The sequence below is a fragment of the Eufriesea mexicana genome, unplaced genomic scaffold, assembly GCF_001483705.2.
Source record: "Eufriesea mexicana isolate 0111107269 unplaced genomic scaffold, ASM148370v2 scaffold2837, whole genome shotgun sequence".
In the NCBI taxonomy this organism is placed as follows: domain Eukaryota; kingdom Metazoa; phylum Arthropoda; class Insecta; order Hymenoptera; family Apidae; genus Eufriesea; species Eufriesea mexicana.
Window position 1 is genome coordinate 118,935 of NW_016910883.1, and position 22,119 is coordinate 141,053.

Here is a 22,119-nt window from a genome sequence, read left to right on the forward strand (position 1 = left end):
CTGTCTTATAGGACGTGTCCCCTCATTTGGGCCTCGTCTTCACGTCTTGGTAGCTCTTAGGTTAACCCCTTGCCGTATTTTCACGAGTCTAACTCGTGATGAATCTTTTGGGTCGAACATGAATATCACGGGCCAGACACGTGAACAGAATGTCCCCTCATTTGAGCCTCGTCTTCACGTCTTGGTAGCTCTTAGGTTAACCCCTTGCCGTATTTTCACGAGTCTAACTCGTGATGAATCTTTTGGGTCGAACATGAATATCACGGGCCAGACACGTGAACAGAATATTTCTCTAAATATAGTTTTAAAACTGTCATCTGTTATAAAATATAACATATTTATAGTGTTTATAAAAGGAAAAGGGGTTAGGGTTTACTTCCACAACAGTAGTATCGCGTAAAATTGACTATATCACGCGTATTTGCATTTCGGCTCGTATTGCGACTGTTTTTGAGTATCAGTCTGGTCTGACTACCGCGCGTTGATGCCTACCATTTGGGCCCAGATTTCGTCGAGTTAAATGACACTGGAAGGGATTAAACTGCGGTCCACACGTCCCAGTTTGGGGTCTAAACATCCCCATCTGTGGTCGTTGTTCTTGGACCTAGGCGATGTCTTCCTAGAACTGACACTCCAAGGGCTTTCTCCTGCCGGGAGACAATGGGTAGTGAAAGTTGCCTACATACGATCAAGTTAATAAATCAAAAGCTACTTTTGATTCTGATTTTATATCTCTCGATGGTGTAAAATAAACGGAGGTTGGAGGTCTTCTGTGACGCGTGATGCACACTGTGCATTGTTAAAAAGAGTGCGTGTCCCTTTTAACCCTTCGGCAAGATTCTTATAGGCTTTATGACATCAGCCCATTGCGTCGTTCAACCTAGCTTCGGGGAAAATTGATAAGCTGGATGGTTCCTCGAAGCAAAGATAGATCCCGATGCAAAGTGGCGTCATCGAAGTAAAGATTCCACTCGCAAAAACCTAAAAAGAATCGGTGAAAATCGACATTAAGGAATAATTGTTTCCTTCACAAAATTTCCTCGGCCAAATACTCGCTTCGCGTTACTATTGCTCCTATTCCGCGATTGTTTCGCCAAAATCGGGGGATAACGCAGCGTTACGGTCCCTCGTTAGTTCAGCTTTCTTCTCCGAGATCTCGATAAGTCTCGCATCTGGAAAGTCTTCGCGTCATCTGGAATAAAATTGCAATGAAAATCGAACGAACAGTTCGCCTCATCTCGCTTCATATACACGCGGATCTGTCTGACGAACAGTCGCGAGAAACTCGAAAACGAAACGCAGTCGTTAATCGGCCATTTTAACCCCTTCGCGCGCCATCTAGCTCGGCGAAATCCGGGCCCAAACTGTGCAGGCGTCAACTGCTTTGTAAACTCTCGTGGCATACTTAAAGGAACTAAAACTCAATCGCGATTGTAACTAGCAAAACGTCATACCGTGATGTTTACCTTTCGCCTGATTTGCTATTCACGTGTCTGGCACGTGATATTCACGTTTGGTCCAATATGTACATCACGAGTGAGACTCGTTAACGCTAAATGTACCGCTACTTTACACGTACCTATTCTTACCATAGGGAGTCAAATGACCCTTCGTGGTATATAAGGTATGCAAAGAATTTTTAAAAAAATTTGTAAAAAATAAGTTAAGAGAAGAACGGAAAGCGAGAAATTAAACAATCGGATAATATGAGAATTGAAACACAGTGAGATGAGTGAAAGTAATAACAACGAATGTGCGATTGTAAAGTAAATTTTGAAAAGGGTCATTTGACCCACTTGGTACGTTTAGTGTTAAAGTATGAGAAGAGGTTAATCGAGCTGTATCTCTGTAAACGACCGCGATATTTATCGCGTATTTATTCTATCTTTCGATCCCTTTAAAGCGACCTCTTTCCCGTTCGTTTGGTCACGTACGGGTCGTAAAACGGTGTTTTAACGCTCTACCCTAATTCCCCGTTTATGCACCGCTCTGATAATCGACGTATTACCTCTCGTGTCCGCGATAAAGTCGTTTTCTCGCTCCTTTTCGCGGGCCAACGATCGCTGAATCCGCGGTATCTCCGGGCCGAATGTTTGCTCCGTTCGAAGATAAACCATAATCGATTAGGTATAGCCGTCGAGCACCGCGACGTTCTAATTCCCGAGGATTCTTTTCCGCACCGTCGATAACGCGTGTAATTCTAAGCCTGCACGACAAACACCGCCATCGCGACGTTCTATTTTCTCCGCTGTCTTCCATCGTGCGACCGCGACCACGTTTCTGTATCTTCCATTAAAAAGCTTGGTATCTTGGTCGGTTTATTGACAGAAGGCTCCGAGGGACGCCCGTTGCTGGTTTTTATTCGGCGTCTTTCGAAGCCGGCATAGCGAGATCTCAGCCGGAGCTGTTGGGCGCGCACGCGCACCACTCGTGCGTGGGAGTGATATACACGGAATAATATGGTACAAGGTTTCTTATAATCCACTTCTCCGGTGTATTACCCTGGCTCTTGTTTGTCGCTCGGTCGGTTCTCTTTATTCCATCCGCGTCGCCGCGCTCGCTTCCTCCGCGATCACGACGACGTCGAGGTCGTCTTCAGGTTTCGTTTTTCCCATTACTGTATCGCGATTCATGCGTTTCGAATTCTTATTCGTTCAACGACGTCTCGAGGTTCCTTCGATCGTTGCTCGTTCGCCAAAATGGCGGTCGCGGTACTCCACCTGTATCCGAGTTTATATTCGTTCGCGTCATTCGCGCATCTTTTCTTTCTTTTCAAATTCGTCTCCGTTTAACGATGTCTCGAAGATCCTTCGGTCCTTCCATCGTTGCTCGTTCGCCAAAATGGCGGTCGCGGTACTCCACCTGCCTTCGAATTTTATATTCGTTCGCGTCATTTGCGCATCTTTTCTTTCTTTTCAAATTCCTCTCCGTTCAACGATGTCTCGAAGATCCTTCGATCCTTCGATCCTTCGATCGTTGTTCGTTCGCCAAAATGGCGGTCGCGGTACTCCACCTGCCTTCGAATTTTATATTCGTTCGCGTCATTTGCGCATCTTTTTTCTTTTTCAAATTCGTCTCCGTTGAACGATATCTCGAAGATCCTTCGATCCTTCGATCCTTCGATCATTGCTCGTTCGCCAAAATGGCGGCTGTGGTGCTCCACCTGTTTCCGAATTTATATTCTTTCGCGTCATTTGCGCATCTTTTTTCCTTTTCAAATTCGTCTCCGTTGAACAATATCTCGAAGATCCTTCGATCGTTGCTTCTTCGCCAAAATGGCGGCTGTGGTGCTCCACCTGTCTTCGAGTTTATATCTGTTCACGTCATTTGCGTAATTCGCGCATCTTTTTCCCTCTTTCTGTTTTCCCTTGTTTTGAATTCTTGTATGTTCAACGACGTCTCGATGATCATTCGATCATTCGATCGTTGCTCGTTCGCCAAAATGGTGGCTGCAGTGCTCCATCTGTCTCCAAGTTCTTATCCATTCGTGCCATTTACGCATCTTATTCCCCATGTTTATCATTCGTGTTTTGAATTCCTCTATGTCCAACGATGTCTCGATGATCCTTCGATCGTTGTTAGTTCACCAAAATGGCAGCCACAGTGCTGCACCTGTCTCCGAGTTCGTATCCGTTCGCGCCATTCCGCGCATCTTTCTCCCCCTTTCTACGAGGTATCAAACGATAACGCGGTCGTTCCTGAGAAACGTGTTCGTTTTAGAAAGGAGAAACAGCCGTTTAATGACGTTTAAAAGCAGACACGCGAACGCGATTAACGCCGTATCGTCGTGTTTACGCGTTCCTCGTTGCGCCTTCCCCACCCTCTCGACTTTTCAACGAGTCCACCGCCTTTTCTCTCCACTCGTGTATTATTTCTGGGCCTAGAATGGACAGAGAGAGAGAGAGAGAGAGAGGAACGGGTGTACGGAAAGAGAAACTCGAGTGTTTGTCAGACACGATGCCCGCACCAAGATCGCGAGAATTTCGTTGCTGATTTATCCGCCATAACTCGTCCAACCAACGCTCCACTCTCAACAAAGTCCTCTCTCCGACCCTCGTTCCAGCCGAAAATTAGGTCGAATTTTTCGATCCTCTTTCCGAGTGACTCACACGGGAGAACTTGAATTCCATCCCCGTCCTCGAGCCGGCTTTACGAGCTTCCTCGAATCGGCTCTCTGCGCGACATCTGTTTCTAACGACGCCATTCTTCTCGATCCCTGGTCCCGGTGTCCCGGAAACGCGCGTCTCGAACCTTCCACGAGACAACGGAATCGCGTCCAGGGAAGCTTGCCCGAGTTCTCGCTCGTTTCCCTCCTCGGTGGACGACCGGTCCCCCACGAGGGGTGGCTGCTCGTTGCGTTGGTTGGGAACGGGGATGAATAATGCAAGCGTGGGGCAACGCTATCCAACGCTACCTTCCTGGTGCTTCCTGCGACGTAATCCTGCCGGCATTCTCAGCGGAATCGATTACCCGGGAATACTCGCGAATAGCCGGCACGAAACGACGCGTGTCCCGGTTAATGGTTCCTTTGTTTCCCTGTGTCGGCGTGCAATCGCGAGAGGGAATCGCGGACGAGCTGAACGACCGGCAGCAGAGGCTGGCTTCGCGAGCTTTTAGCTCTTAATAACGTCTTGGATCACTGAACCGCGATATTCTAATCGTAATTCAATATTCGAGCGTTGGCTCGCGAGCGGAATTAACGGTCGATTAAAAAGCGAGATCGAAGGAGAGAGGGAGAGAGAGGAGACTGGTGTTTATCAGCGCCGTTTTTATCGACAACGAAACGGACAGAAAAACAGCGCGCTGTTGTCCCTCTCTCTCTGTGCGTCCAGTTGCGAAAACGCGCGTGTCTAAGCGATAAGTGGCCGATATTGCACGAGTTATGCGTGATGCATGCTTCGAAATTATAACGAGGAAAGGAAGGAACGATCCGCTGATAAACGTAACGCCACGAGACGCATTAGGTCGCGCACGTGCCGCTGCTGGCTATGTGCGTGGACGCAAGCTCGAGAGGAATTACCGAGAGCTTCTAATTATCACTCGGATACCGTTTCGCCCGAATTAATGTTTGTCCGAGTAGCCAAAACCGCGGAATAACGAGGATTAATCCGTTAGGCTGGATAGTGTACGCGACTGGCCACGAGTATGGCCTCGTTCGAGAGCTTAGCGTCTCTTCTAACTCGGAACGTTTGGTCCGAGTTAATGTTTGTCCGAGTAGCCAAAACCGCGGAATAGCGAGGATTAATCCGTTAGGCTGGGTAGTGTACGCGACTGGCCACGAGTATGGCCTCGTTCGAGAGCTTAGCGTCTCTTCTAACTCGGAAAAGAAATGACACTTGACAGGCTGACTGGCACGGGGACCGATGTCCCTTCGGTGGGGCTATGGTGGTCATTGAGTAGATACTTCCTCATTATATCCTAAGAATAATGGAAATTTTATCGTCGCCCCCTAAACGCATTAAATAAAGTGCTTGACAGCCAACGCGGTAACCCATTCACTGTCAGCGCGAGATTTTATTTTAATGGGAACATGGAACTTTAAAGAGTCTGTTAACATCTAGTTGCAGATACAGTACTAAATTTACGCCATTTACGGTAATTTGGAAATGCAAGAATCGTTCATCTTTCTAATAATTCCTAACTCAAGTGGCAATAAACCTATTCGTGACTAGTTGCAATCCGTTTTGTTGAAAAGATAAGTTCAATCGTGTACAAGAATCAATCTAGGATACACGATACGAATAAATAGTTAAATAGAAAAAGATCTAAATTCCAAGATCGAATGTTTTTATGAGCAATCGATAAAAATTGGGGGTTTAGGCGGAGCGCGTCACGTACTCTTTTGACACTTTCTTGAGTTGGTCAGTCTCTCTGGAAAAGCATTTAATGACAGATGTACCTTTCTTCAGTTATAAAAGACTTCAATAGAGGATACATATACATATCGTACTCATTTTCCGATTAAAACTCATAACTCAATTTCATACCGCAAATTACGAGACACCTCATAGTTGACAGCGAACGTGTCAATAAGCTGAGAGACGAAAGACTCGCACGTATGATCGAAAACATAGGATTCCATAGTCCAGGAAGTAATCGTGACAGCAGCATGCACGAATCGACAGCCGACTCCATCCGCCATCCGATTTGGCAGTGGCCAGATAGCAAGAGCTTTAATTCCCTTGTTTTTCGTGCGACGTCATGGACAGATAAGGTCGTCCGGTTCGATGCTCGGCGTTTCGTAACTTCGCCGTCAATTTTATCGTTCTCCGGAACGCGAATCGTGCCATTATGCGTATCCGTGGGAACGTCGAGATTCGCGCGTAATCCCGGCGTCATTTCGTTAATCCCTGTCAGAGTTGCCACATCACGCGATTTATCGTCGTTGCAAAAGTCTCGCGCGTCTCTTTAAACGATCCAGCCGACGACAGGCATTCCTCCGTCGAAGGAAATCATTCGCCACGATCGTTAAACCTCGCGTAAACCTCGCGCAAAGGGCTAACGCGTGCTTGCAAGCCTAAATTTTCGCGGACCACCCGCGAACACCGTTTACCGTGCTCTATTCTCGTTTAACACTTTGACTGTCACGTGGGTCATATATGACCGGTCACGGCTTCTCCTGTGACGCCACGGTGGTCATCGGTGACCGTAACGCTTGAGCTACTTGTGTACTACAATTTTAAAAACTGAAGGAAAATTGACAGTTGGTGCATTGCGAATATAAGCGCTAATTAGAAGACGCTTTAAAATAAAAAGTACCACGTTGAACGATTAAAAATTTTTATTGGAACATCAAACAAATATTAGAACAAGTCTTACATCTAGATGTGACGTCCTGAGCGAAACATGTAATTTCGGCGTGACAGTCAAAGGGTTAAAGCGTTGAATGCGGCGCCGATTTTGCTATACTTTTTCTACTCAGATGGCAGCGAGTGAACGCTAGATTGTTGGATGACTAACGATTCGTTGGTCCTTAGTCACTAGAAGGGCCTGGCTGATAAACGCAGACCAATTTCAGAGTCGAAAAACAATTGACTCATTTCTACCTTCGCTAAACTTCAGTCCTCAGGGACCGACGTAGCACTCAGCACGTTAATCCCCTCTTCGTCGCTATTAATCCTCCATCGAGACTGATTTTCCATTCGCGTTTCCCTTGAACACGGAGACGATCTCGCGATTATAATTAGAGGCTTGCTGCATATCGCCGATCGCCGCATCGCTATTTATGCCGCGCGTTTGACCCTGCCTATTTGCGTGCCGCGCGTCTAATGAGCTTTCGTTCCGATTGTCAACGCGATCGAACAAACGATCTTCGTCTGACAACCATTCCAACCGCGAGGATTCCACGCGAACGCGCAATTTCTTACACGATTTCTTACGTAGGTGCTTACACAGGCTCTTACGCAGGTTCTTGCACGGATTCTTACGCAGTTTCTTCTCAGAGAGTTAAGTGCCACGCCGGTCCCCAGGGATCGCTGCTAGAGTTTCCATTCGGGCCCAGACTAGTACCAAAAGGTGCTAACTTTGGTGTTAAATTCTTCGTCATCTTAGGACCTAACGTTTGGGAATACCTTACTCAAAGCACCCTTACTTAACACTAGAACTAACCATCTTTAACACGATGGCTGCCGTGGGGTCACCGGTGACCGGCGACGCGACCAGTAGTTAAAATACATAATTAGGGTAAACATCGATACTTATAAATTTCTAAATAATACCATTGTTTACCCATCTTTAACACGATGGCTGCCGTGGGGTCACCGGTGACCGGCGACGCGACCAATAGTTAAAATACATAATTAGGGTAAACATGGATACTTATAAATTTCTAAATAATACCATTGTTTCTGTAATGCTTTGAAGAAATTAATGCCACGAAAAATGCATAAAACAAGTTTATACAACTAAACTTATCCGCTGTAAATAATATTTCAGCATAATATGCATCGCATAATGAAAAATTCATGTTGGCACCTTGGGCAGTCACGTAAAATTCGCGCGGCAGCCAACGTGTTAATGGGTACCTAACTATAATGTATAATGTGCACAGGTTATAGTAATATTCAGCGGTACGATGAATACGAGTGAATATGTTGTGGTAAAGGATCGGATTTATAGAAATTGAACTTTAAACTTTGATTTTATTTTATTCTGTACAAATGCGCGGAGGCTTGAGTCTTATACGATGCGTGATGCAGACGGTGGATTGTCGAAAGAGGGTGTGTTACCTCGAACCCTTCAGCCAGGTTCTTATAGGCCCTATGACGACCCATTGCGTCACTCAGTCCTGCTTTGAAAATTGATAATCTTGATGGTTCCTCGAAGCAAACATAGATCTTGATGCAGGGTGACGCCATCCAAATAAAGACTCCTCTCACAATATTGATTACAGTTCTTTCTTAATATGAGCTGATACCAATTTTATTCTTAAAGCAGGTGTATGTGTTCGGTGATTGCAAAAAGGAAAATTCTGGGACCAGTCATTTTCACTGGGTTGGTAGTTCTAGTGTTAATCAAGCCTTCGAGCTCTGAGTTGTGCAACGTTAAGCGTGCGCCGAGGACCGTCCACTTTTAACAACGAAGCGCATGCTGCGCTGACTGAAATTTCTTATTTTATAAAACTATACAGCGTTTATAGCCCAGGTTGAATGGTTCTACGAGAACCAATATATGCGTTCATAGCCCATATCGAATGGTCTATAACGTTCTGAATCCGGGTTCCAACAATGGCCGAAAAAGTCGGCGCAGCGGCGATCGTTAAGCCGAGCTGCCCAGACCAGGTTGCATTTAGGTCTCGGATAAGATTCCACGGCGTCATTAGTTACCTCGGAATTATGGTATCTCGAGAAAGAGGTCGGAAACCTCTGGAGCCCGAGGAGCGTTTAGGCAGGCCAGAGGCCGAGTTATATCAGAATTTTAGAAAGTCCCGAGATAGCGGTTTGGCCGCGAGTTAATGGCCCCTCGGAGCTTTCCAGAACTCCGTGTACTTCCTCGTTTCCTTCCAACCTGCCATTTCGAACACTGCTCGTTTCGTCTCTGGATCAAGGCGAACCCGGAAGCACGCCTCGACTAAAGTACTCTTTATCTTCGAAATAGGAGGTGCCCGTTGAATTCGCAAGGGAAACGTAGGAAGATCGATTGACAGCGAATTGAACGAGGTCCACGAAACAAAGGAAAACGAAACGAAATGAGACACTGCGAGGTGTGCGCGTGCAAAAATGGAGAGAGCCGTGGAAAAATATGGAGGAAAGGGAAACGATACTCTAGTCCAAAGCGAGCCCTGTGCAGATTCTTCCTGAGGAAAATTCCACGCGACTCCGAGCTGAGAAAGAAGAAGCAGGTGTGGAGGAATAGACGGAAGCATAGAGAGAGAGAGAGAGAGAGAGAGAGAAAAGAGCTGGAGAAATAGGAAAAATGGAGACACAGGCGCGAGAAGAGACTCGCCAGAGAGTCTCAGGCAGCCTGCACGGGCTCGCTGCCAAAGGCTTCTGCCAAAAGAAAAAGAGTTCTCGGAAGAGAGCGACAGGGTCCGTTCCCTCTGGCCGCAGCTTTCGAGGGCTTCGCTGGGACAATCCGTCGCGGGTTCTTGCCAAATCTCGCGTACGGGTTAATTGAGTAATAGTTTTGCCGCTGATGACGCGCGCGACTATTCTTGATCCGCGAGCAGCTCGTCATCTTCGATTCCTCCTCGCCTTCTCACCGGCCAACTCTGTTCGCGATTAAGCTCGCCGATGACGTGATCCAAGTCCTCTTTGCCTCGGTCAGGTGGCTTTCCTCGTTTCCGACGTTTCGCGAGGGAAACCTGCTGTCGGTACTTTGGCAGCGTTTTGGTATGCTTCGGCGAATCGCGAGGTAATCTCGCGGAAATTTATGTGGGAGATAGGCATGTATCAGTCCCCCATAGAGAGCCGATATATCGTCCATTTTCACTCGATACTTTTACCAAGCAGAATTGCTCGTTTCTCCGTCACGAGAGCACGATTGACAGCAAGTTGCGATCGAGTCGTCGAGGAACATCGCGAATGTGTCATCGCGTTTTCCACGTCTGTCAGAATTATCCGTGACCTCGTCGACTGCCCGCACGATTCGCAGTTTGCCATGAAATCGCGGAAATAAACAGCGATACGCGCCTCGTGTCGTTACAAAGTTTAAAAGCCAGTCGATGACTAAGCTTGTCAGGTACACGCGCTTTCCTCTTATCGCTCTTTTTCCCATTATTTCCTTCGCGAGCACTCGTCGACCTCGACCATCCGCGAGACTCGCTTCTTTCATTTGCATAAACTTGACAGGATCTTGCCTCGAGGAGGCTGCCAATGCCGGTCTATTATTCCCAGCAGAGTGTAACGACCACTCAGGCAAACACTCGTAGGTGTCCATGTTTGGACGTTCGCGCGAATCGCGCCACCGTTCGCCATTCGACCGGTAGCGCCATTTTATTCGCGTTTCGCAACGCGACTCCTCGAGCTCCCCCGAGATCGTTATCGATTGCGTGCTTGAAGCCGAGCATCTCACCGTTGTATCGTGACGGATCAGTAGACCAGGAATTTTTCTCGTTCTCGTGCTACTCGTAGAGATAAACGCGAAGAGGCTAGAGATCGGTTATCAGCGACGTCTAATCGAAGCTCCATGATCGGGGGAAAAATCGAGGTTCTCGCGGATTGACAGTGATTTGCTTTTTCATCGACGAGATTAACACACGCGGTCCTTTACAGGGACTCGTTTCCTTCGTATCTTTGATCGCGAAGATACTCGCAGAGAAGCTCGCAGGTAGCTTAACAGTTGACAGCGACGACGCCCACGCCGTGACCGATCGACGCCGGTCGAAATTGATATTCCTCGCGTGGCGAAAGCCCTCGTATTCTCGGTGAAATGCCTTTCCCGTTTAATTTGTCCGACCGGGTCGTCGACCCTCCACAAGGTCGGTAACTGTTCGCATTAATATATCGCGCTCGTACGATCGCCGATCGTGTCTGAATGTTGTTTTCGTCCCTTTGGTCATCACCGTGGTGAAAAGTGGTCGATATGGCACCTGACTATCGGTGTGTCGAATAGTATTCGAACGATATTCGAATTAGAACTATTACCGATGTCGTTTCCTGATTACATACGCAGCTTTGGCATATTCGTGTCTTGACAGGAAGTCAGAAGTCGTTGACAACCGGTTTCATCCGCGTAGCCTCTTTCTTGGACCACTAGGACGAGAAAGAAGAAATTCGTCATCGTTTAAGTTCGTCCCTCTCGCGTGAATTTCTCGCACTTCCCCGTATGACAGCAGTTAGGGTGTAACGTGGAAGCGGGGAAAGAGAAAAAGGAAAAGCGTACTCGCGGACAGCTGTAGGAAAATTAAGAGTCCCCGTGGGAGCAGAAAGGGTGTTCCAGCGACTCGATGCGTCTCTAATTTTAGAGGCTGCATCTGCATTTCGAGGAGCTGTGTTCCTTTGACTGCTCCCCGACGCTGTCGCGTCTATCAGTGTCGCAGCTCTGCACCGCGCGATATCGCGAGTGTACCATGCAGATGCACACTTGCGCGAATGGTTGTACTGGTTATGGTTGCACAGGTGATATCAGGCACGAACACGAACGAGCCACGGCTGGATGATGCAAACCGAACTGCCGGTTTCGAGCTGTGCTTCGTAGTAACTCGGTTTTCCTGCTTCGGCCCACGTATCAAACGCTGTTGCGTCATTAATGCGATTGTCTCGACGCCCTTTGCGTCGATTCGCGCGTCGTGGCCCGTCGATAAGTCGCGAGTACATGCACGAATCGAGCTAGCCGCTGTCAAGTCTTGACAGCCACGCTGCGTCTTCGAGGACAGCGCGAGTCCTGGCGTGGGACAGTCTTTCCCATGTACACGAAACGTGTCTCTGAACTGTTCGGTAACTGTACCCGGGGAAATTCGCCGACTAATCGAAGATCACTTTGGTTACAGACTCATATTCTGTTGATGGATGCGTTCCTCCAGAACAACAGGCTGGATCATGTCTCCAGGGTGATGGCCTCGCATCCCACGTACTTGGAGCACTTCCTCCGTACCCAACATTTCATCCTGCGAGGTGACGGACCGCTTCCTTACGACTACAGGCATCTCATCGCCATTATGGTGAGTGCACGGCTGCTTTTTCTCTTTATCTAATTCGCCGTAATGGCGGCAACTTTTTCCCGGGCGCGGCGATAACGCCGGCCGGCTGACGCGGTGGAAGACGGGAAAAATTCCTCTCACGAACGGGATTTTTATTTCGCCTTGCACCCCGCGAACCATGGCCCCCGACCCAGTCGGAGACGATGCTTATTAATTTACAAGCGTCGGGGGTGGCATTAACGGTGCAATTACACGCGCAGGAGAAATGCTTTACACGCGGCGCGACTGCCGAAGCGGGATTACGCGGCACAGGCGAGGAAAAACTCGCCGTTATTACGTAAACTATTATCTCGGATGCGCGGTAATACTAATGGGATCAACGTTGGCAAGATCGGTTTCCAATGATGAATTCTAATCAGAGACGCGTGACATAAGAGCCTCCGCGTTATGAAATCCCGCTTCGGAGACGTTGCAAAATCGTGAGAAAATCGCGACGAAATCGCTCAGCTGGCGCGTTAAATAAATTCGCGGAATATTCTTTCGTTTGGTTGTTATCGATTAGGATACCCGCGCGAAAAATTCGAATTTTCGACGGAATTTTCGCGACGAGCACCGCGACGCTCTACTGGGTCGTCCCTCGGCTGCATTGGGTCGTTGGGCCAAAGATTATCGAGAAACCGAGCAAGTGCAGCAGGTTTCGTAACGTTACCGTTCGCATCTGCTCGATAGTGGTTCAGCTGGTCATTCAGACAAGAATAATCGGCGTCAAATAAAATCTGTCCCTTAATTCCACCCCGGTCAAGGCCTAATCTGTTAATTAAACGAAACCTACTCGAAAGTTTGCAATCTCGGACCGAGTTGCATACTCTGCTTTTCGTTCTTTGTATTTGCTGCGTAAGATCATCCCTGTCATCGATTCGGCACCATCGAAAAATGTCCACATTTGCCATTTACTGTCATACCGAAATCTTCAGAACAAAAATCATCCGAAAATCTCGCATGCTCGAAAGCTCGCGACAATCATACGAACATTTAGTCCATACTGAAAGCTCCCATATACCAAAAGCTCGTACTCCTATATCTCCTAGAAAGCTCACAGTAGCATAAAATGTAACTTTCATTAACCTCGTACCAAGTCCGTGTAGATTCAGTCTTTGAACCGCTGTAAAAATCGAACCACGTGACCTACGCCCACGCAATTCACACACATGATATCACTGCATATACAGATCAGATTGGTGCACCCTGCACTCGATTCGGCCACCATCGAAAAATGTCCACATTTGACACTCATTCTTACACCAAAATCTTCAGAACAAAAATCAGCAAAAAATCTCTCAAGCTCGAAAGCTCGCAACAATCATACGAACATTTAGTCCACACTGAAAGCTTCCACGTACCAAAAGCTCGCACTCCTATATCTCCTAGAAAGCTCACAGTAGCATAAAATGTAACTTGCTTGTCCTTCGTACCAAGTCTGTGCAGATTCAGTCTTTGAACCGCTGTAAAAATCGAACCACGTGACCTACGCCCACGCAATTCACACACGTGATACCACTGCATATGCAAATCAGATTGATGCACCCTGCACTTGATTCGGCCACCATCGAAAAATGTCTCATTCTCAGACTGAAATCTTCAGACCAAAAATCAGTAAAAAAAAATCGAAAGCTCAAAAGCTCGCAATAACCACACGTACATTTAGCCCACACTGTAAGCTTTCACGTACCAAAAGCTCGCACTCCCAGCTCCACTCCCTTGCATTTGAATTTAATTAATTTAATTGTACACGGGAGAATATAAGTACATAGGACTCCAAATTTTCGCCTTCAAATTCTGTTCTTTCTATCGATTCCCCAAGTCCCACGTCGAGGAACACAAATTTGCCCAGTCAACGAAGATACGGATATTTATTTATTTATTTATCTACAACGGGCTAACCCATTAGTCCAAGACATTAAGAGATAAAAAAAGAGTGAAAAACAAGAATACTCGCGTCATTCCCGTATCAGCTACCGATATCTCACGGCCATGCTTTCTCCCACCATCAGTCAAATTCCCAAAAGTCAGTCGCCCAGATAACCACCCGAACGCGGCCTTGAACGCTGAAGCCAGCACTGTCATACATCGTCCTATTTCAAAAGAGGCTTTGACGTTCATCTTGGGTCACGAGAAATCTTTAGGTTCCCGATCTAAATCTTTAGAAAGCTTCCCAATCTTTGACTACGTCTACGCGCACGAAAATCGGAATATTAGAAATTCTCGTTTAGGCTGACGATGATAAGATGATCGTCTTCGTCCAATAACGAATTTGCCGATTATGTTCCTCGTCAAGGTACCACGATTCGTCGACGAATCGCCAAATTCGAATGATCGATAAACGAAGGGACAGAAGATTCTGAATGTAAAAATACATGAAAACGTTGGAAAATTAGTCAATTAACAAGAAATTTTATTTAACAGAGAGAAAATGCGAAATGTGGAATTTTTAATCGAAATTTTGAAAATTCTCGTTTAGGCTGGCGTTGGTAAGATGATCGTCTTCGTCCAATAACGAATTTGCCGATTATGTTCCTCGTCAAGGTACCACGATTCGTCGACGAGTCGTCAAATTCGTTCTAGGACAAAGACGATCTTACTCATCATCATCCTAAACGAGAATTTTCAAAATTTCGATTAAAAATTCCATATTTCGTATTTCTTCTCTAATTAAAATTTCTTGTTAATTGAATAATTTTTCAACATTTTCACGTATTTTTATATTCAGAATCTTCTGTCCCTTCGTTTATCGATCATTCGATCGTGGCAGGTTGTCAACGTGGATCATCCCATCTGTCCTTCCTCTAGCTCGCAATCATCTCGATCGAGATGTCTGCTACTGCACTCTGCTTCTCTGCAATCGCGATGGTGGAATTCGAAACGGTGAAGACTCTCGCGGTCGTTCGCTTAATAGCGACACGCGATCCAATCTGTCCGAGCGGTTAGATGTCGCGGCATACGCGATAACGCGATAACCACCGGCTCGCGACATGGATGTAGATGAAATATCGTTACGCTAAACGATCGACCGAAAAGGCTTTATCGGTAGCGATAAAAGTCCGTCGAGGGGGGCGAGAGCGGGATCGTTGAAAGTAGCGGTGAAAGAGGGGAAGAGCGATTGCAGTACACGGTGGAGAAGGCGATAAAGCGATAAGATATCTGAAAAACTGCTTTTCTACCGGTAAACATTCTACCTGTCGCGAGTCTCGCCGAGATTCGCGAATTTCGCGCGATTCGCACGCGGAGATAGTGCCAAGGTCGTCCTGAGGTTCATAGACAAGTATGAAAAGCGAGAGAGATACTTGCCTTTGGAAAATCATTGGTGGGTAGACGTTCCAAATTTTTATATCGAAGTAATAAGATATAGGATTTGGGTTGCTCGTGTGTCAGATTAGATTTGCAAATTTTTATTTTAAAAATGGGAGATAATTAATTGGGCATGTTGATGTCAAAATTGAAGAAGATTCGAAAAGAATTGGAATAAATAGAAATTTATAGCATTGACAGGAAACAGGTCTATATAACGCTAATATTCGTACAGAATTTGGGCTGCTCGCGTGCCCGATCAGTGTTGCAAATCTTTATTTTAGATATGGAAGCCAATTAATCGAGCATGTTGATGTCAAAATTGAAGAAAATTCGAAAAGAATTGGAATAAATAGAAATTTATAGCATTGACAGGAAACAGGTCTATATAACGCTAATATTCGTACAGAATTTGGGCTGCTCGCGTGCCCGATCAGTGTTGCAAATCTTTATTTTAGATATGGAAGCCAATTAATCGAGCATGTTGATGCCAAAATTCAAAAAAATTGGAAAGAAATTGGAATAAATAGAAATTTATAGCATTGACAGGAAATAGGTCTATATAACGTTAATATTTGTATAGGTTTTGGGCTGCTCGTTTGTTCGATCAGTGTTGCAGATGTTTATTTTAAATTGGAAGCTTATTAATCGAACAACTTCAAGCCACAATTCAAAAAAATTGGAAAGAAATTGGAATAAATAGAAATTTATAACATTGACAGGAAACAGGTCTACATAACGTTAATATTTGTATAGGCTTTGGGCTGCTCGTTTGTTCGATCAGTGTTGCAGATGTTTATTTAAATATGGAAGCTTATTAATGGAACAACTTCATGCCAGAATTCAAAAAAATTGGAAAGAAATTGGAATAAATAGAAATTTGTAGCATTGACAGTAAACAGGCCTATGTAACGTTAATATTCGTATAGAATTTAGGCTGCTCGTTTGCTCGATCAGTATTACAGATGTTCATTTTAAATATGAAAACTAATTAATCGAGCAAATTGATGATAAATTAAGAAAAGATTGAAAAGGAATTGGAATAAACAGAAATTTATAGCATTGACAGTAAACAGGACTGCGTAACGTTAATATCGAGAAAAACAGACGGAAGTCGCGCCCATCCGACGTAGTATCAATTTTTAACGAGGGTGCACGTGTCTGGTATCGTCATCGCGCCGCTGTTACTCCGGAATTCCGAATTATCTCGCGTTTTTCGACCAATTATCGCTCGTCGCCGAGAACGTTTTAACACTCCTCTACGAAATTTATCGCACGAGAGGTGAAGAAAAAGAAGCTATTCGAAACATTTCCGACAAGACCTGTCGACGAAAAAGAAAGAAAGATAAAAGAGAAAACAAGAAAACAAGAAAAAAGGGGAAAAAATAATCGTAACGTCACAAGCACAGTGCCGTTCGACGAAATGTTGAATATCCATCCATATGAGTATCGGTTCACGAGACGACGACTTCTGGATAGATATTGGCGATCTTTGCCACTAACAATTTCGACCCGTCACCTGTGATCAGATCGTTTAAGTTTAACCCCTTCCCATACCATTTACCTCGACGAAATCTGTCAATGAGCCCAAACATTCGGTGTCAAGCTCGAAAACGCAAATCGCAATACGTGTCGAAATGTAAAGACGTGTGATGTAGTCAGGAATACTATAGGAAGTAAAGTCTAATTCTTTTTCCTTCTATAATTATTATAAATATATTATATTTTATATTTTAAGACGATACAACTTTCTTCGTATACAACAACATAAAACTGATTTGGCATACCATTCAGGTATTAACCCTTTGCACTCAAGAGGTGACTCTCAGTCACCATTTAATCAGATTCTAAAGATCGACGTTAATTAATATATCAAATTTAAAATTACCTAACGATGTGTGGAATATCGAAGAAAAATAATTCTATGTCAACCCTTTGCACTCGAGAGGTGAGCCAAATTCACCGTTTAATCAAATTCCGAAGATCCATGTTAATTAACATATCAAATTTAAAATAACCCAAGATTGCATGGAACGTCGAAATAAAATAATTTTAAGTCTTAATTTATACCCGATTCCTTATTTACTGTTTCAAAAATATCCTCGACGTTACAGTGGAAAGTCTTTGAATTGCTATATCTCTGTCACGAAAATAATCACCGAGTGCAAAGGGTTAATTTGCGTCTGATTTCTCATTTACCATTTTAAAAATATCGTCGACTCTATGATAGAAAGTCTTCGAATTACTATTTTTTTGTAACGAAAAAGTCGTCGAGTGCAAAGGGTTAATAGAATAAATATTAATATTAACAATACTTATCCTACTCTACATCTATTCAGTAAAAAAATTTTTTCTTATACTTATATACATCTCGTCTGTTTGTATATTTTTATTTTTCTTCTTCTTTGTTACCATTAATTTTATACCTCACTGTAATAACTTCCTTGTAATTTTTCTAATGAGTTAATCCCGTATAAATAAATAATTAAATAAATAATAGATGACAGTTCCAAAACTATATTTAGAAAAATATTCTGCTCACGTGTCTGGCTCGTTGTATTCACGTTTGGTCCAAAGTCTTCATCACGAGTCAGACTCGTCGCTGTACGGGAAGGGGTTAATCGCCGGTGTTTTTCCCAGGTCCGCGGGGGGTGGTCAGGGAAATTTCAGAGTCACCGACGCTAGCCGCGTGTTTGCCGATTCTTATCGCTTATCGCGGCTCTCGAGCCGATCGATCTCGGGCCCCGGCATGGTAAACACGTGTCTTGTTTACGCGCTTCGTCATCCTTCCTCCTCGTCCCCTCTCCCCGACGTTCGACCACCTATTCCACGTCGTTCTCCTCTGCTAGTCATTTGAATTTCTGATGTAATTCCAGCGCGTTCAAAACAAACCAATAAGACGAAACCGATCGTGTCGCGACACGCCGCTCCGTTATTCCTCTCGCGGAGACAACCGACGTCTTCGGCCTGCCCGAAGCGGCGATTAATTTTCCCAGAGCTCCTCTCGTGGCCACGCAACACGTGTCTTCCGCCTGATAGCTTGTTTTTCCGGAGCTTCTGCGTCGAAGGTTGCACGCGCGCGTCGAAAATTGACGAGCAACGTCCACGCCCGCGTTCCTCCACCTACATCTCTTTTCCCTTTTCTCCTATTGGGATTATGGGTTAAAATAACTAGAATATATATATAGAATCTCTGTTGAGATTGGCTATCTGGCCGCTGCCAAATCGGATGTTGGATGGAGTCGGCTGTCAATTCGTGCATGGTGCTGTCACGATTACTTCCTGGACTATGGAATCCTAGCTTCTCGATCATCCTTGCGACTCTTTCGTCTCTTAGCTCATTGGCACGTTCGCTGTCAACTACTAGGTGCCTCGTAATTTGCGGTATGAGTTCAGACGCGTTGGGATTATGGGTTTCAATCGTAAAATAAATACGAGATGTATATATATTTTCTATTAAAGTGTTTCATTACTCGAAGAAGGTACATGTTTCGTTTAGTGCTTCTCTTGCGAGACTCACCGACTCCTGAGAAGTGTCAAGACGGTACGTGACAGCGGTTTGCCTAAGTCCCCAATTCTTATCGGATGTTTATATAAGTATTGGTTCCAGGAATTTGTATCTTATATACTTGTGGAGGATCATAGTCGTTTGATGTCGTGCTGATCGCAGGTATCCTCCGTTGGCAGTGTAGCTAGAAGGGACGGTAGGAAAAGGAAGGGATGCGTTTTGTCCCGGGTCTGCTAGTGGACTCATTGGTAAGGCTATTCTAGCAGACCCTGTCAGATTGGGATACTATTGGAAGGTTGGGAAGTTTATATATACAGGAATTGGAGGTTTTCCGAGGACTTGGGAGAAAGTCCTCGAAGTCGGAATGATTTACCTACTCACCCAGTGGCGAGGGTGAGAATGATGGTCGCTACAGTGTCAAAGATAGAAAAATAAGGAATTATGATACAATTATAGAGATACAATTATAGTCCGATGTCTGGAACCATGGTAGAAAATAAAGTTCGACCTGTTTTGTTTGATCGCAGCGAAGAATAACGAGGAACTGACCGTTGACAGTCAAGAAACTGTAAACGCTTGGTCCTTTACAGCCCTCAATCGTTTTATATCGGTTCCCAACTTCGGAAACAGGGATTAAAAGTGTCACACCTTTCTGATGCACCGTAATGCTGCATGGTGGGACATTTTTAGTTCCATCTCGAAATATTCGAAGTCGATCTAGCACTGTCACGCCGGCTGCTCAGAGAGCATTTCATTTAAAGGGTTAAATGACTATCGTGGTAGCGGCTTCACTCAAAATCGCCCTGTTCGCAAAGGGTTAAACCTATGTTTTCAACACCTCCTTTCTCGTATCCCTTGTATCCGTTGTACCCCTTGCATCCCTTGTATCCCTCCACGCCGACGATCGATGCACACTGTGCACGCTCTTGCTCAATTTCGCGCCTCGATACTCCGCGTCGTCGGCAATTTGTCTCTCCTTCGCCATCCCTCTGCGCTTCTTATTTTTCGACCATCCCTCTATTCTCGTCCACCCTGTGTATCCACGAATGCTTTCGGTTCCTTCGTGCGTTTCCTAGAAAGTTTATACCTGTTCTCTGGAAACAGGTGACACGCGGTCGAGCGAATCTGAACCGTTCTCGAAGGGATAATAAATAAGATTCCGATTCGATGGACTTTTTCAGGCCGCTGGTAGGCATCAATGCAGCTATCTCATCAACCTGCAGAAAGGAGAGTTCATTCTCCAGGGCGGCGATCCGTCCTGGCTTCGAGGGCTCAAGTCGATCCCAGGGAAGTTGCAAGATCTCTATGAGATCAACAAGATTCTAGCTCACAGGCCGTGGTTGCTGAACAAAACGCACATAGAGGTGAGTCGAGAGATCGATATTGGACTGATGGTCGGTCGATTTTATTTTTGTTACGGGGTTATAACTCGAAGGAACAGTAAGTCAGTGAAAACGGTGGAAAAATTGTATAGATGTTTATTAAACTGGCGTACGAACTGGCCTGTTTAGGCTCATGCATGAAAAGGGATTGCTCCCACGTCACTAGAATGTAGAGCTCACTTTAGTATCTAGTTTTTGCTACAACAATGTGTCCAAGAGAAACTCAATTGCTATGTGGGATTTTTCAGAAACTGACCAAAGGCGCGGACAGCTGGTCCCTAGCCGAGGTGGTTCACGCGATAGTTCTTCTGGCCCACTTCCACTCCCTCTCGTCTTTCGTGTTTTCTTGCGGCATCAACGAGGAGCTGGACAACGTCGCCGGGCACCATTACAAAGAGAACGTCCAGGATAATAGCAATAACGTACCAACTGCCAAAGACAAGCTTACGAGTAGTCCCAAGAAGATTCCCAATGGCGATGGCAAGACTGGTAAGTCGGTCATCGATCGTTTAAAATTCTCCTAATACCACTCAACCCGAATAACATAATTCAAAATAACTATCACGCTTAACTCGGTCGAATCTCATTAACGATCTTCTGCCGCATGTCATTATCCTTTCGTGGCTTTCGATTGCCAAGACGATTATTCCCTCGTATTATCGACCTGTGCTATAAATCGTTCGTGTTTTCTTCTTTCCTCTCTCGAGCTTATTAAACAGAAGTCCGAAGACCTTTAACGGATAACCAGTTTTACGTTTATTCGACCGTTCATGAGATTGACACGTTGACTGCCGTGGGGTCACTGGTGGACGGCACTCGACTTAACCACTAGTAAAAATACATAAAATAATTAAATAAATAAAGATTGGCTATTAGTAAAAATGCATAATTGCAGTAAATATCGAGACTGATAAATTTCGAACAATGACTAGACGACGTTGCGATCTGTGCAGAAAACATGCCGTCGCCGCCATCCTCGCCGAGCATAGTGGGTGAGCAGGAGGTCGGCGTCGAGGCGCTGATGGAACGCATGAAACGCCTGTCCGAGAAATCCGAGTCTTATCAGATCACGCAGGAAGAGCTGTCAAAAAGATTCGAGACCGTGGAAACGCAGTCGGCCGAGCTGACTGCGGCGCCTCAGAGAAGTAGTTCAGTCCTCGACTCTGACATCGGTCACTTCATCGAGGACCCTACCTTCATCTACCAGGACTTCGCCAAGGTAACATACACCTTTCCCTATTTTTATCTACCATTTTTCTCCCTTTATTTTCCTCTTCTTCTCCCTAGTAGAGTAACTATACCGAAGAAAATTTCGTCCTCGAATAATCGTACGATAGTGTGCTTTGTTTAGGACGCCTAGAGTGCGTGTGCACGGACGGATGACCACGTGCAAGAATTGTACAAATGAGATATTTATGACCGGGTCGAGTGCAAGCAATGAACGAAAGTCTAGGAAAGCGTCCGAATGTCTGAAGCACCTGGCCCATCAAAGGCGAGGTTGCGTGGGAAATGAGTGATCAACGAAGAGAGCTTGCGTATGAAAACACAGCGTTAGACTTTAAATAAGGGTGTAAGGGCGCAGAAAACTTAAAATGCGTGTAGTCGAGACGTAGTAAATAGAGGATCGTGTGTTTAGGGTTAGAATTTAGAGAAACTTAGTGTAATATTTTAGTTAACACGTTAAGTGCCTAGCCCGTTTTGCTTGCTATTCCGTTCAGACCCAGACTCGGCCGTCAAGTGGGCCATCGGTACCAGCGAAATGTTCATAAAACTCGGAGATACCGTACCAATTGTTATAACAAGAA

The 22,119-nt window shown here is 45.3% G+C and overlaps 1 protein-coding gene across 2 annotated transcripts in view; it reads left to right on the forward strand.

Annotated features, from left to right (window-relative positions):
• The window catches only part of LOC108550460 (sestrin homolog), a 38,551-nt gene that overhangs the window by 13,850 nt on the left and 2,582 nt on the right, over positions 1-22,119 (forward strand). For both annotated transcript variants that reach the window (XR_001890425.1, XM_017904203.1), the window contains exons 2-5: positions 11,930-12,100; positions 20,114-20,296; positions 20,563-20,803; positions 21,268-21,533. Coding sequence is in view for 1 of the 2 variants with exons in the window: in XM_017904203.1 (XP_017759692.1) it covers positions 11,930-12,100; positions 20,114-20,296; positions 20,563-20,803; positions 21,268-21,533 (861 nt within the window). In the remaining variant the exon portion in view is untranslated. The remainder of the gene's footprint in view (positions 1-11,929; positions 12,101-20,113; positions 20,297-20,562; positions 20,804-21,267; positions 21,534-22,119) is intronic.